A 14,640-nucleotide genomic window follows, 5' to 3' on the forward strand; every position below is an offset into this window, starting at 1 on the left:
TCACCTTTTAAACTTTATTTCTTTGTTTTTATTTTTTTCATGTTTCAGATTGTATTCAGTGACATCTTAATCTATAAACGAATTCAGAAAACCTTTATGCCTCTTCATTCTGTGAATGCACACCAATGTGGAAAGTTTCTTTGGTTCTGTTAACATGCTTTGCTATAGTTAAAACAAAAAAATAAGCAAAAATGAAAAAAAAAAGTTTTCAATTTTTAAAACATTGTTGAAAAAATTATGAAATTTACTTGCCTTATTATAATTTAAGAAAAAATAATAATAAATCAGCATTACAAAGCTCATGTTTCAGTATAAAGTAATCTAGTTTCAATTCTTCAAATTTTACTCTCCCATGCGTTTTTCAGAATATAAATTAACTTAACAACTATGAGTAAAAACTATTTCGAATAATGTACAGTTTTAGTATAAATAATGTTCTATTAAAATTTACTCCAAAAAAATCCCTGTTGAAAAATGATTTTACAAACAACTTTACCTAATATTTGGTCAACCAAATATTTGGTGAAAGGGTCGAATGCCATATTGTAGCCGAATATTCGTTATATCCCTAATTTTTATGCCAATTGATTAAAAAACTATGCTCTCTATCTAAAATTATTATCAGCGAATAATTCTTCACCTTTATAGAGTGGAGTATCCTTTTCTAGTTAAAATATAATAATGATTCTTGTTGAAAATATTGAGAATTTATGATTTAAATGAATATGTATGTTATGATTTACATGTAATGTATGTTACTAATTAATTTTTGATTAATTTGATTTATGTTAAAATTGTATAGAGCTCAAATCTTTCTTTATATTTTAAAGTGTGTTTCTTTTTGTAGGTGTTGAAGAGGCATTCGCTCACACCTCTCGAGTACTATGCTTCTCTATTCACAAGAATGAAATTGGATTTTACCCTGGTTAGTTATATTACCTATCATATATGTGTTTATTTATGAAAAACTTATTATAAAATATGTCTTAATATCTTTTTTCAGCGAACATAGCACTTATTCTGTGAATATTTTACTATGGGTGTATCTAAAAATGCACATTTAAGAAATTAGGCGAAGTATGAAAGCATTTTCTCATTGTTGAAGGTTGAACCCACGTTTTTAATACCTTTGTTACGCTCCAAAACTTTTCAAAAATTTGCTGAAGTTTTTTTATTTTCTACAATGCAAATAATTTTTATGAATCACAGATTTTAAAATACGTCTTTGAAAAAGATCTTAAAATGACCAGAGACCAGGGATAACTAAAATTATTTTTAAAAAAAGTGATTACAAAGTTCTTAAATTTACAAAAATAAAAATTTCTTTTTTTTTAAAAAATTTGAATAAATTTTTTTTTATTTATTCAAATAATTTTTTTTTGTTTTTTTACATCTATTAATCAAAGCTCAGAAGAAAAGTATAAATAATGCTTAATAATAATTAAAAACAATATCTTACCTAAAATTAAAAAATCCGACTAAAATCGTTGTGTATACAATTATTGGCTGATAAAAATTTTTTTAAAACATAGATAGCTTAATACCGAACGCCCTCGTGACTTTGTGAAGATAAAGATTATATTTCAATTCGATAACAATTGTGGACATTAATTAGATCATGAAACATGGAAAGAACAATTTTTCTAAATTACTTTTGATTTAACAACATATTCTTCCTCAGAAACTACATATTTAATAAATTTTGAAAGTATTGGTATTTAAATAAACGTAAAACTCAATTGGTATGATTAAAATATGTTAATTAGATATTAAATTATTTAGATAAAACTAAGATAAAATTATAATTTTTAAAAGTCTCACACTTTTTTCTCACATTTATAGATTTTTTTTCATATATATTTATTTTGAACACCAAATAACAATTTACTTTCATTTTCCTCTAAAACTTCCAAGATATGATGCTTTGTCCAGATTGTTCCTCACATTCCGGTGAAGCTGTAAGAGTGAAAATGCTTTTCTTTGTGTAGAAGAAAAACTGTCTTGCAACGAAGATATAATGGAGTCCAAATAAGGAATAAAGATTGACCCCCTGAAAAATTCTTCTGCGTTTTCAGAAGGCACATTCGATCTATGAACTTGTCTAGATGCCACTCGAGGTCGATTCATTTCAATGCCTAATTCTTCGCAAATGTGAAAATTGCAGTAAACGTTAGTATACGAAACTACTGTTTGTAGTTATTTGTGTATCAAAGTCAGTAGCTATGCCAGCGCCATCAGTACAGTTTCTCGTGGCAAAATTTGCAAGTATACGAGATATTTGTACTTTTTATCTTGTTAACAATGAAGAAATGTATCTTGGAAAAAATTAACAGATAAAAGTATAAGTAATAACAAAATATTTTTAAATTTTTTTTTTTTTTTTTTTGGTTGGGGTAGTTTGTTAGAGGGTATGATGTACAAAATCTTACATGAAAAATATGTTTAAAATTGTTCACCAACAAAATTGCAATAAAAGCAATTTTAGCTATTTTGAAATTTCTCATGTAATAATACACTATAAGTAAAAAAAAATTAATTATGAAGTACGTTCTTAGCTATGATTATCCTTTTTACCTTTTCCTTATATGTGTATATATGAAAGGGTGGCAGGTATGGTTGAGTGTTGTTGAGTCACGCAGATAGCAGTTGGAAGGCAAAAATATTTTATTTAGCTTTACATGGTATATTCAAAAAATTTTCTATCAATGGCGGAGCTCAAATTCGCACTCCGAAACTGTGTGCTTGAGATTTTATCCTAGGGAAAGTAGCAAATGAATTTTCTTCTATTTTATTATATTTTAGGGAAAAAGGGAAATCTTAGTAATTACAATTGGTGTATTAAATTGGTCGTGAGATTCCCACACAGAGTAAAGGGAGAAATTTCTTCACTTTTAATTAATGCATACTTGAGCCAAAAATAGATTTAGGGACAGGATGTGAATTTAAAAGTGTTTTGATTAAAATAATAAAATAAAATAAAAAGATTTACAGGGATGTATAAAGGATATATAATACATATATATATTCATATATATGGGTGATTCTCACGAAATATGACAATTCACTGTCCCTTGCTCCAAGATCTAATACTATAATACTAAAAGAACTTTTTTTTAAAAATTTTTTTATAAATTGCATTGCTGTTAGCATTTTAAAATGACTTTGCACTAGCATTGACTGTTTTGTATAGTTGAAAAATTTAATTGAACTTTAAAATGTCATTTTCCTGGCATGTTCCAAACAATGTTTCCAATAATAACTAGCTTCAAAACTTCCCATAAATTTTTCAATACCTAATTTTTTTAAATCTCAACCGGTGTAAGCATTTTTTGAATATACGCAGAGGGTATTATTAATAAAAACTTCGTTTAAAATTTTTTTTTTCCTGTCAATAACTTGTTTGTCTCAAGAAAATCTGTCATTTTCCTGTCTACTTTTATTTAGTGGTTTATAACCAAAATAGATGGAGCCAGCAATCAATATCTTATGTTAATAGATTGATTAGATACCCTCCTATATGAACATGTCTTGTTGCATGAATAAAGAACCAATTTTCTGGTTCAAAATCTATTTCAAAAATTTTTTCAAGATTAGTAGGTTTTTGTGTTGTCATTTTCCTGGCTTCTTGAAATCATTAATAACGTAAACGGCATAGATTTATCTGAGTTATTTTAAGAAATCCTGTTGTTTTCTGCAGAATGTAAACGTCTTAGGCCAAAATATTAAATTAAAGTAAAGTTATATGCTATAAAATGGCAAATTTGTTATTATCCTGGCTGTCGTTTTCCTGGCTTATGAATTCCAGGACATTGAAGTGTTACCAGAATTTTTTTTTTAACTGCTAATACTGTAAGGAAGAAACGCAAATATTAACCCAATACCAAATTTATGTATGATTGTAATATGGTTGGATGTAATCAAAGTTATTTATTTATTTAATGATTGATTATTATGCACAATTTTATTCTGTACATATCAGCAACAAAAAAAAAAATTGATTCTTTCTACAGTGGATAAAAAGAATTAATTTAAGCAATTTAAATTATTAAACAATCTAACAACAAGGCTTAAGTTGAGTTACTTACTATTAACTTAAAATGACTGTTTTTTAAACTTCTAAGCTAATATGTCATTTTCCTGGCATTTAAGATTTGGTGAATTTCTATTTTATTTTTTTTCTCGAGCAAATGTCAATAAACTACATTGCTGTCTGTAAGATATTAATAAATGTAACTGAAGAAGTATACGAAAAAAATTTTAGATTATTTTGAAGACTTTAAATTCGAAGAAATGTTTTGGTCCGAATTGTCATGTTAAAAAAGAATCACCCATATATATCTTATATGGCTGCCAGTAAAATTTTAAAAGCATGGCAGCATTTCTTTGGCTATTTTATATCAACAGTTTCTTTTGCTGCGAACAATACTTATAAATGATGTTATTTTAGGAACTGGTCTTCTAAATGATATAGGTTATGGAAAAGGAAAGTATTACACTATAAATGTACCTCTGTATGATGGTATTCAAGATGCTCAATACATAGAATTAATTATTCCGTAAGTATGCTTTTTTTTTTTTTTAAACGTTTATGGATTAATATTTTTTTTAACGTTTGCAAATATTCATTTTGGAAGAAAATATTTCACGTTTAAAAAAAAGGACCATGTCAGGACCTGTTTTGACAGATTATATTTACTATTTCCTTGTTTCTAACTTATGTTCTTGAAGGAAAAAATAGTTTGAACAGGGCTCGAGAAACTGCCCGTCCTCGGCAGTCAAAAATTCCCCTCGGACGACCATTTTCCCGTTAATGTTCGTGATACATTTTCAATTTTTGTTATCTTACAAGAGTCTAACTCCTTACTTCTAAAATGACCCTCTAATCTCGAAATACAGCAACATACTGCGCATGGTGGAATTGATGTTTTCTCTGTCTGGGTGTACTGCAGCGGTTGAAAGTGGCTTTTCAGCAATGAACTTACAAAAAAACACATTACTTACTGGTCTTAAACAGGAAGCGTTAAACGCATTTATGAACATCTACCAAAATGGAAAACCTCTTTCAGATTTCTGTGCAGAAACCTCTGTAAATCATTGGCTTGATTGTGGAACTGGCAAACGTCATATTTGATTCATTTAAAAAACGCAGTACCATCGGATAAATTGACATGATAATTGACAGATAACGTAACCTTTGTTATTTAAATTATTTCATCAAAGAAATAAATTATTTCATAATAGAAATACTAGGTTTTACTATTAGTAACCTAGTATTTCTTTTATTACTGTATAATGTAATCCTAGTAACTACTAATTCATTGTGCAATTTATATAAATGTTTGTAATAAACAAGAGAAAATTATATTTTTATTTATTTAGAAGCGACGGGTTAGTTTCAAAGGAGGACGGGTACATTGTTGGACAAGCCGTCCTCGGGGACGGGAAAAATTTCTGAGTTTTTTCGAGCCCTGAGTTCGAATATGCTGTGTTATATTCAAACCAGAGGTTTATTACAATTTATCCATAGTTATTACAACTTAATAGTCAAGATTATGGTCTTTTGGTTGGGTAATAAAAATTACAGATTTGAGAATTTTCATTTAAAATGCGTTTTTCATGTGTTACTTAACTTAGATTTATTTTTTGTTTATTTATTTTATTGTAACCGTGATATATTTTTGTTTTGTGTACCTGGCAACTTTGATGCATAATTAGGTTGTTTATGTTCTATATGGCTTTATGCCGGTCTTTTTGTTAAGTTGGAAATATAAATTGAAATATTTGTGAAAGAATGTGTCACTTAAGAGAATTGATATGTCTTGGCATACTCAAAATAGAATGGAAAGGATAGTTGCTAACATAAACAAATGTTACTTTTCAACAACCAGACAGGATCGAGATAGCCACACTACGTCACTTGAAAGTATCCCATTCTAAAAGCTATAAAGAATTAAAATGATTGGCTGGGATAGCCTGGTTGGTAGGGCGCTTGGCCCATGTCCGAGAGTTTGTGGGTTAGAGCCCCGCCGGTTAAAGACTTGTGTAGTAAAATGGTGACTGGTGCACGTTAAATCTGTTGAGTCGCAAAGTCCTCCATGTTCCCATAACAAATCAGTACCTCTTGGGCTACTGGATTGGAGATCGATTGTTCTCTGATTCAGATCAAAATTAGGATCTGTGGATGAATGAATGGATGTATGAATGGCTGCACCCTATAAACGGGTATGACATATGGGGTGACAGAAGTCGAATTCTTGGCCACAGATGGTGCCACTGGAAAACAAGAACAATCGCACCGCTCTGCCTAAACAGGCATAGGAAAGCAAGCAAGTAAAATGATTTAATGAAAACGAGAAATAGAAATGAACAAGATCAAAGAACACCATTTCACCATCCACTTAAGCTGTTTCTAAAAAAACAATAAATGCTAGTTTAGAATGTAATCAAAAACTAGACTCAAGACACTATTAAATAAAAACTTTTTCTATTTAATAGTGAAATTCATACACAATTTCGTTAGTAATATTTTATACCTGTGTAGAATTGAGTAGCATATATGCACCTTAAAATTGTGCTAATTAAAATTGCGTTAACACTAATTTCTATTAACAATATTTCTGTGTTATTATGCTTCTAATAACAGATAGCTAGTTTGGAAATTTGTCACATTTGCATAGTTTTATTCCTATGAGGTTAATTAAACTATGAAAGCATCTCTCTCTTTATTAAAAGTTCTGCATTAAATTATGAAACACAGATTTCATAATGCTTTATTTAAGTCCAGAATTGTCTCTAGGAAAAAAAAGGGCAGGGTGCTTCCTCTCTGAAAAGGGCGCTTAAAGTTTTGACTTAACACTCACTTAACATCGCAAATATTTATCAAAATGTGTAATAACTGAATTTTATCCTCACCAATTTATAATTTATCGTCTCATGCTATTTTATGAGTATATTTCAAAAAGTAATTCTTTCTTTATATCAAAATGTGAGACAAATTTGTTGTTTATAAAAACGATTAAAGGGATGCTGAAAGACAATCTCTGTGCATATTTTTTTTTCAAAATAAATATTTAAAAAAAAATGATTAATTGATAAACAGCTTGAAAGCTTTTTTCTATAACTTAAACTGAAAATTATGAGAAAATAAACATTTAAAGTTGTATTTTTTTTCAAAAAAAAATTATTTTTTTTTAAAAAAGATGTATTATTCCCCCCTCCTGAAAAAAGATACCACTTGAGAATCATCCTAACAAAGTAAATATTTGTAATAGTAATCAGAATCAAACCTAGAAACAGATAATTTTACCAAAGTGTAATTATTTAAACAGTGAATTATTATTTTTTCAAAATGGAATCTGAATAAAAAGGCAATGTTTTTAAGGGATGGTGGCTTATTTTCACAAAAAGAGCCTCATTTATTTGGATCAAGGGTGCAAGCAGGGCAGGTGGACCTTCAGAAAATTCTTAGGGAGAACACTATTTAAGTCTTTAGAAAGTACTCGGTTTTGTTTGAAAAGTTGTGTGGGAATCCTGTGTAGTGTATCTACCACTACAAAAATACAATTCAAATTCACTAGTATGTGAGACATGTTAACTCGATTCTATGGAGAGGTACCTTTCCATAGATGAAGGTTGACATTGACGATAACTCACTTCCCACTTTGGTGACCTTCTGACGTGATGTGCACGCCTACCTTGACAGGAACACCAACTAGGATTTGAACACGCCTACTTCGATGGATGGTGCACATTGAACAGTTGACTTGCGACATTGGCCTTCCCACGCTGTTGCTTCTCAGTCTCAATCACTCACAACATACAACGTATACACTCGACTACTAAAGGCAACACAGGAGCGACCACGACCGTTTACTTAATACAGCTCTCACAATCAACACTAAAAAAAAGTACGGTGATCTTAATGCTACTCTCCTGGCTTCTCACAAAACAGCTATGAACCAACTAGTGGTATCCATTCATCGAATTATATCAGAGATATAATTCTGGTTTGGGAGTACTGTAGTGTATATATCTACCATTACAAAAATACAATTCCAATTCACTAGTATGTAAGACATGTAAACTCGATTCTATGTAGGGGTACCTTTTCATAGATGAAGGTTGACATTGTCGATATCTACTCTCCCCGCACCTGTAAATTTTAGCTAAATGTAGATATTGTGTAAATAAATGTGTTTTTCTTTTCTTCTGCAGACTTCTTATGAAAACGTATAGGAAATTCCAACCGGATGTGATTGTCTGCCAGTGTGGTGCTGACACTCTAGCAGGAGATCCATTTGCTGCATTCAATCTCACTTTAAAAGCCCCCTCCGAATGTATCAGGCTCTTCAAATCATGGAACCTTCCCCTTCTCATCCTGGGTGGAGGTCAGATTCAGCATTTTATATACCTCTTCCAAATTTAACTATTCTCCACTGCTAATAAGGAACAAGTAATATGAAAAAAAAATATTTTTAAAGCCAATGCCTACTTACTTAGGTCAACAAATTTTATTTGTTATTTTAGTTACTTTTTATTAAAATTTTTCCCCCATATAAAACTAAAATTAATTAATTAATGAAATAATATTTGAAAAAAATGTATTTAAACTTGAAGGGATGAATAAAAAGTATTTTATTAACGATTGAAAAAATTTGAACAAGACATATAAATATGCATAGGGAGAGTATATTAATAGGAATAGAAATAAACAACTCAATATCAGACAACTATTAAAGTATAAATTTGGTGACGTGGACCACATGTGCTACCACATAACGCTCTTTATTGAATTTATTTGACAGAGCAAATATAAAATAATTAAATATTTAAATGTGTGCAATAAACTATTTTTTTGTTCAAATAGAGCTATAAGTTTGATATTATCACTGATGTTATTTTTAAAATATGTGACAAACTGAATCACTTATAGTAAAATTTAAAACAATGACTAACGCTTACCAGTTAGAAGATCCCATTTCATTTTTCGCTCATTCCTATTTAATGAATGAATCAATATTTGAAAAAAACTGTATTAACATCATCCACTACAAGTTTACAAAGCATAAGGAGAGTGTCAACTAATAGTAAGAATTGAAAAAAAGTTCTTTTGGGAACCTAGCAGTTTTTTTTAATGAATTCTGACGTATATTTTTCAATTTCAAAGTGACTAAACTAAGGTTAATATGGAAATACAGTCTAACCTCTTTTATGTTAAATCGGCGGGACTATCAGAATTATTTAATCTTATCCGATGTGTCGTGAAAACAATTTATTACGCATTATTACAACACGTTATGTACTACATTAATGTGTGTAAACAGTATTATTGTGCACCAAACAAATTAAAATAAGCTTAAAAATTTGAACTATTTTAATTTTATTCTTCTAATTTATTTTTCCATCTGCTGCTTCTTACAATGAGGAAAAATAGAAATATCATTCGTCAAAATGAATAATTGACGCTTTATTCACATGCTTATTATCTACTCTGTGTCCAGTTTCCTTTCATGTTAAGCGATAATCAACTTTGAAATTTCATGCTTAACATTTAAAATACAATAATAATTGATTGCTGACTCACGGGACCAAACATGTATTTTATTTAAACCGATATTATGATGAGGTTTGGCTGTATTTGTTTTTTTCATTGTCAATAATAATTAATTTAGGGGTTCAACATAGATGGTGTTTTCTACACTAGGGAGTGCTCTTTACTTCCCATACTTACCGGTTACTGTTTTTGGCATATTTTGAAGTCATTTGGCTCACAATGTGATCATTGTGTTTTTAGACTCTCTTGAATAGTATTCCTTGTATGCGTCTATTTTTTAACTGATTTATTATTTGTGTTTAAAAAAAGAAGAATCGTCGTTTGAAGACCTAGCATGTTGCTAGCTAACAAATTTAATTTAAAATGAATTTAAATATTCTGTCTGAATCATAATAATATATGAGCATGAACTAGCTTTAAAGTGTTCATCATTAATGCCGGCACCACTTTTTTGTTTGATAAGATAACTTACAGAATAAATATTCTTTAAATACATTTATCTCATTGAATATGTAAGTCAGTGTTCCCCAACCCCCGGTCCGCGGACCGGTACCAGTCCGTGGATCAATTGGTGCCGGGCCGCCCATTTCATTGAAACTGAATTTCAATTCCTAGGTTTATACCCCAAATTAAAAATATATGTGCTCCATTAAAAAAAATTTTATTTTAAAAAAAGGGGCCCCCGAAGGTAGTGACATAAATTTTTTATTGTTTTAAAAAGTCAAAAAAAGAAAACCACCGCAACTATTTTCTCCTTCAATTAGTTTTAATAAAAAAAATCAATCATCATAACTTTAAATATCATAAATAAATCATGAAACCGCGGTGCGAAATTTACATTGGAACTAATGAAGAAAAGTAACAGCAACCAAAACAAAGCAACGGAATAAACTGGACATAAGCTACACACTTCGGGTGTCATTGTCTCCAAATCCCCAGATGGAACCGTCTCATTGCAAAGAAACAAGTTCAGGGTTCTCATTGATTAACGTTCTAGTAAGCTAAAATGTTAAATCCCTTTACATTTATTTTTTGGGGTAACTGTATTTTATTTTGAAGACATGTTTAAATGCAATTAAATTAAAATTAATAAATCAAAATAATCTGAAATAGAAACAATCAACATCCCACCCCAAGCGGGCCGCGGTAAAATTATCAAACGTTGACCGGTCCGCGGTGATAAAAAGGTTGGGGAACACTGATGTAAGTGACCGGACTTTATGTTTCTTGATTGAATGTATGAAATATGGATGTTGGGAAGGAAATAAACTAAAAAAACTTTATTATAATGAAACAAAATTGTATATTGCCAATTTGTATGTATTACAAACATAAAGAATAAGAATTTTTTCATTCATTGCTCAACGCATTTTTTAAATATGCAGGATGTTTCCATTGTACATTTTCCGCAAACATATTTCTTCTAATTATTATTTTTATAATTATAACAATATATAAGAAATATACGAATATATAATTCTTATAATTAATATTCTTATAATTATAATTCTTATAATTAATTATTTCTCCTAAGATTCTGTCTTGATTGTTTCAACATTTTTCAGGGTAAAAACTAACAATTAGTTAGAGTGAAGTAAAGCTATCAAAATAAAATATAAGCTGCTTACTAAAACATTTAGTTTTTGTCTCTTTTTCTTATACAAAAATGCCAATCTAAAATTTTAGGTACTTTCTTGAAATTTGAATTCACAGTTATTCTGATTGAACTAACTACGTAACAGAACAGTCTTTGCAGAAATGTGCAATTAATCGAATGCAATCCGTTGAACACGCATTACATCGTCATTTTTGATCTGATAACCTTATAAAGCAATTAATTGTTCTCCCGGTCAAATGACTGGTTGTGGTAGAAGTAGGTATGCGAAAAGTATTATTCGAAACAAACAAAATACAAAAAATAAATAAATTAACAATAGAATATTAACTGTATATAAATGTTAGAAAAAGATATGAAGTCAAATGTGCAAAAACGGTAAGATGATAAGCGCATTTTCGATGCCAAAGTTCTTAAACGGTCGTTTGACCAGTTATGGTACGTTTAGTGTTAAAAGTTTCATTTCTAAAATGAAAAAAAAATTCAAAGGAACAAGCGGGAAATAAGGTAATTTTTAGAATTCTATAAAAAAATATTCATAATTCCATGTTTAATGAAATAATAATAATAAAATGCATCTGATGACAACTGGCAGATGATACTTTAATTATAATCAGTTGCCCCTATGTTAATACATTTTGAATTGCTGACTTGTAATTTAAGTTTCTTGATTTCTCCCCCTCTCTGTTCTTTAGGTGGTTACAATGCAGTGAATACTGCAAGATGTTGGACATATCTTTTGTCTATTTTAGTTGATAAAACAATTGAATCTGACATTCCTGATCATAAGGTATACTTATTTTTTATTTTATGAATAAATTTATACTTTCATATTCACTCCTTAATTAATCCAATTAAAGAGAGTTAAGGCAATGAGTTGGATTTACATTATAATAATTTAAATTGTGTTTTTCCCTCTAGTATTTGATGAAATATGGACCAGACTATGAGATCCATATTTGTCCCAGAACTATGCCCAATAGAAATTCAACTGAGCATTTAAAACTAATCACTGATACTGTTTTAAGTAAGTTTCATTTTTGTTTATTCATATGTTCATAGTTCGAATACAACTCAGGGTTATTTAAATTTCTATGTTTCTCATTTCTCTAGCAATAATTTAGTAGCCTTTCAAAAGGAAGACTGTCTTGATACAGTAAGAATAGCTAAAAAAGAAAAGAATACTTCAAAAGAAAGGCATAAAAAAAATCTTGATGTAGTTTCTCAATGTGGCATTGAACAGAGCAGAAAATAATAAAAACAAATGTACACTATGAATAACTTTTGATATAATTATTGGATTTTCATGTATTAGAACTCAATCTTAATGGTTTGAGGCCCTAACAAAACATCCAGAAAGTAAAATTAACACCATATTTTCCAGATCGGCTACTTATATTTTAATTTATAACTTACGTTTAAACAGAGGTGATTGTGAGTCCATCTCAAAAATCCTGAAAATTCCTTGAGTAAAATCATTAATGACACATTTTAAAAAATTTATGTCTTTGTAAATTTAAATCATTGATATTTTCAGAACATTAAATTCTAAATAAATTATATACAGCATAATTTAAATGAATAATTATGTATAAGTTTACTTTTATCTTCAATCACATTTAGTATTCTACCAGAAAAAATATTTACAAATGAAAGATTCCAAGTATAAATTCAAGTTCTAATATTTTTAAATAAAATATACAAGAATTTTTATACATAAATGTGATGGATGATTTCTTGGAAACTTCAGGACCTAGGATTTCCGGAGTGCGGTTAGGGAAAAATTTGGACTTTTTCCGGAGCACAATCATCTCTGTTTAAAGGGAAAGAAATCAAAATCAGTTGGGGAAAAAAAAGGTATTCAGTGAAAGTACATTGTTGTGTGACAAAACATAGAGGTTCAAGAAAGGTTAGTCAAGTTATTTAAGGTTTCTTCATGTATCAATCACTTTTTGTATATGAGCCTTAATGAATTAAAAGTTACAAGCAATTAAGAGGGGGGAGGTGATAAAAATTAGAATTTTAAATCAACCTGAAACATAAGAAATAATGAAAATAAGTTTCTGAATACCCAGCGCACTAATAATCAGCAGAAATTAAGGAGTGCAATTTGAACACTGTTTAATCTCTGTATAAAATTCTGTTGCTGAGGAGCACATGCTCTTTGATGAAAGGTAAGAAAAAAATTAACTGAACTGGTCAAGTCAGCACGAATATAAAAATCTTTTTCCATCACTATTAATTAGAAAATTAACTAAATTTCTAACTTTTATTTTATAACCGTCGTTGAACAGCCGACCCAATTTATGGGTTTACGACTACTAATGTTCAACTCTGTAGCCTTGTAATTTTGAACCCAATCTAGAAGACAAGTCGTTGAACAGCCGACCCAATTTATGGGTTTACGACTACTAATGTTCAACTCTGTAGCCTTGTAATTTTGAACCCAATCTAGAAGACAAGTCGTTGAACAGCCGACCCAATTTATGGGTTTACGACTACTAATGTTCAACTCTGTAGCCTTGTAATTTTGAACCCAATCCAGAAGACAAGGGAACTCCTGGATCGAGTATTGAAAGAAATTTGCCTTCGTGGAGGACTTTTTGCTGGAGCTAACCTGCATTTGCGTTGCATGGAGAGGAAGACCACGAGAATCTCCCTGATGGCAAGGGGACTCTAGCCCATGATCCGTCTACCACTGAGGATATTTCACGTCAGCACTGTGGTCAAGCCGGATGCGGAATTTGTATCGACCAGCCATCGCCGGGATTGAACCCCGGTTCACCTCATTGGAAGGCGAACGCTCAATCCCCTGAACCATAGAATAATAGTACAGGCTAATTACTCAATTTTTTAAAAAAGAAATTCATTAGCCAGAATTTTGAAGTGTACAATTCTTTCAACATCGATAAATTCTTTTTCATTAGTTATAGCCATATTCATTTCAAATCACAATATATTTCTCTGATAATGAACTTGTGGGGAGAGTAGATATAGACAATGCCAACCTTCATCTATGAAAAGGTACCCCACCATAGAATCGAGTTAACATGTCTTACATACTAGTGAATTGGAATTATATTTTTGTAGTGGCAGATACACAACAAAATTTTCTAATGCTTATCTTTTATCTTAGGGAATATAGATTACATTCAAAGTTCAGCTCTGGAAAGCTTTGGATTATGAATATAAACTGTGCCAAAAAGAAAAAAAGATTGTGATTCTATAATTGTGTCCTCCATTGAAGAATCCTCTGTTCAGGCTGGAATCTTCTTCATTGTGTGTCCCTATTTGTGTGTGTGTTTCCACTCCTGATTTGTGTGATGCCAACTTATTTTAGTTGACCCTCGTGTCTCAGTGAATGATGCTCAATTCTTCAACTCTCATTTGTTCATGATGTATGCATGTTCATTATAAATAAATTACTTTTCCATACAAAATGTTACAGGAATCTTAAAAATAGTGCCCTTTC

General features: G+C 30.1%; 1 protein-coding gene across 1 annotated transcript in view; it reads left to right on the forward strand.

Annotated features, from left to right (window-relative positions):
- LOC107452365 (histone deacetylase 8) overlaps window positions 1-14,608 on the forward strand; it is a 21,852-nt gene extending 7,244 nt beyond the window's left edge. Inside the window, exons 5-10 of the mRNA XM_016068827.4 lie at window positions 848-925; window positions 4,448-4,556; window positions 8,215-8,387; window positions 11,864-11,958; window positions 12,090-12,195; window positions 14,305-14,608. Of these exons, the coding sequence (XP_015924313.1) occupies window positions 848-925; window positions 4,448-4,556; window positions 8,215-8,387; window positions 11,864-11,958; window positions 12,090-12,195; window positions 14,305-14,354 (611 nt within the window). The 3' untranslated portion in view covers window positions 14,355-14,608. The remainder of the gene's footprint in view (window positions 1-847; window positions 926-4,447; window positions 4,557-8,214; window positions 8,388-11,863; window positions 11,959-12,089; window positions 12,196-14,304) is intronic.
- Window positions 14,609-14,640: the final 32 nt, after the last annotated feature.

The sequence above is a fragment of the Parasteatoda tepidariorum genome, chromosome 9, assembly GCF_982258835.1.
Source record: "Parasteatoda tepidariorum strain Cologne lab strain chromosome 9, Ptep-v5.0, whole genome shotgun sequence".
Lineage (NCBI taxonomy): Eukaryota > Metazoa > Arthropoda > Arachnida > Araneae > Theridiidae > Parasteatoda > Parasteatoda tepidariorum.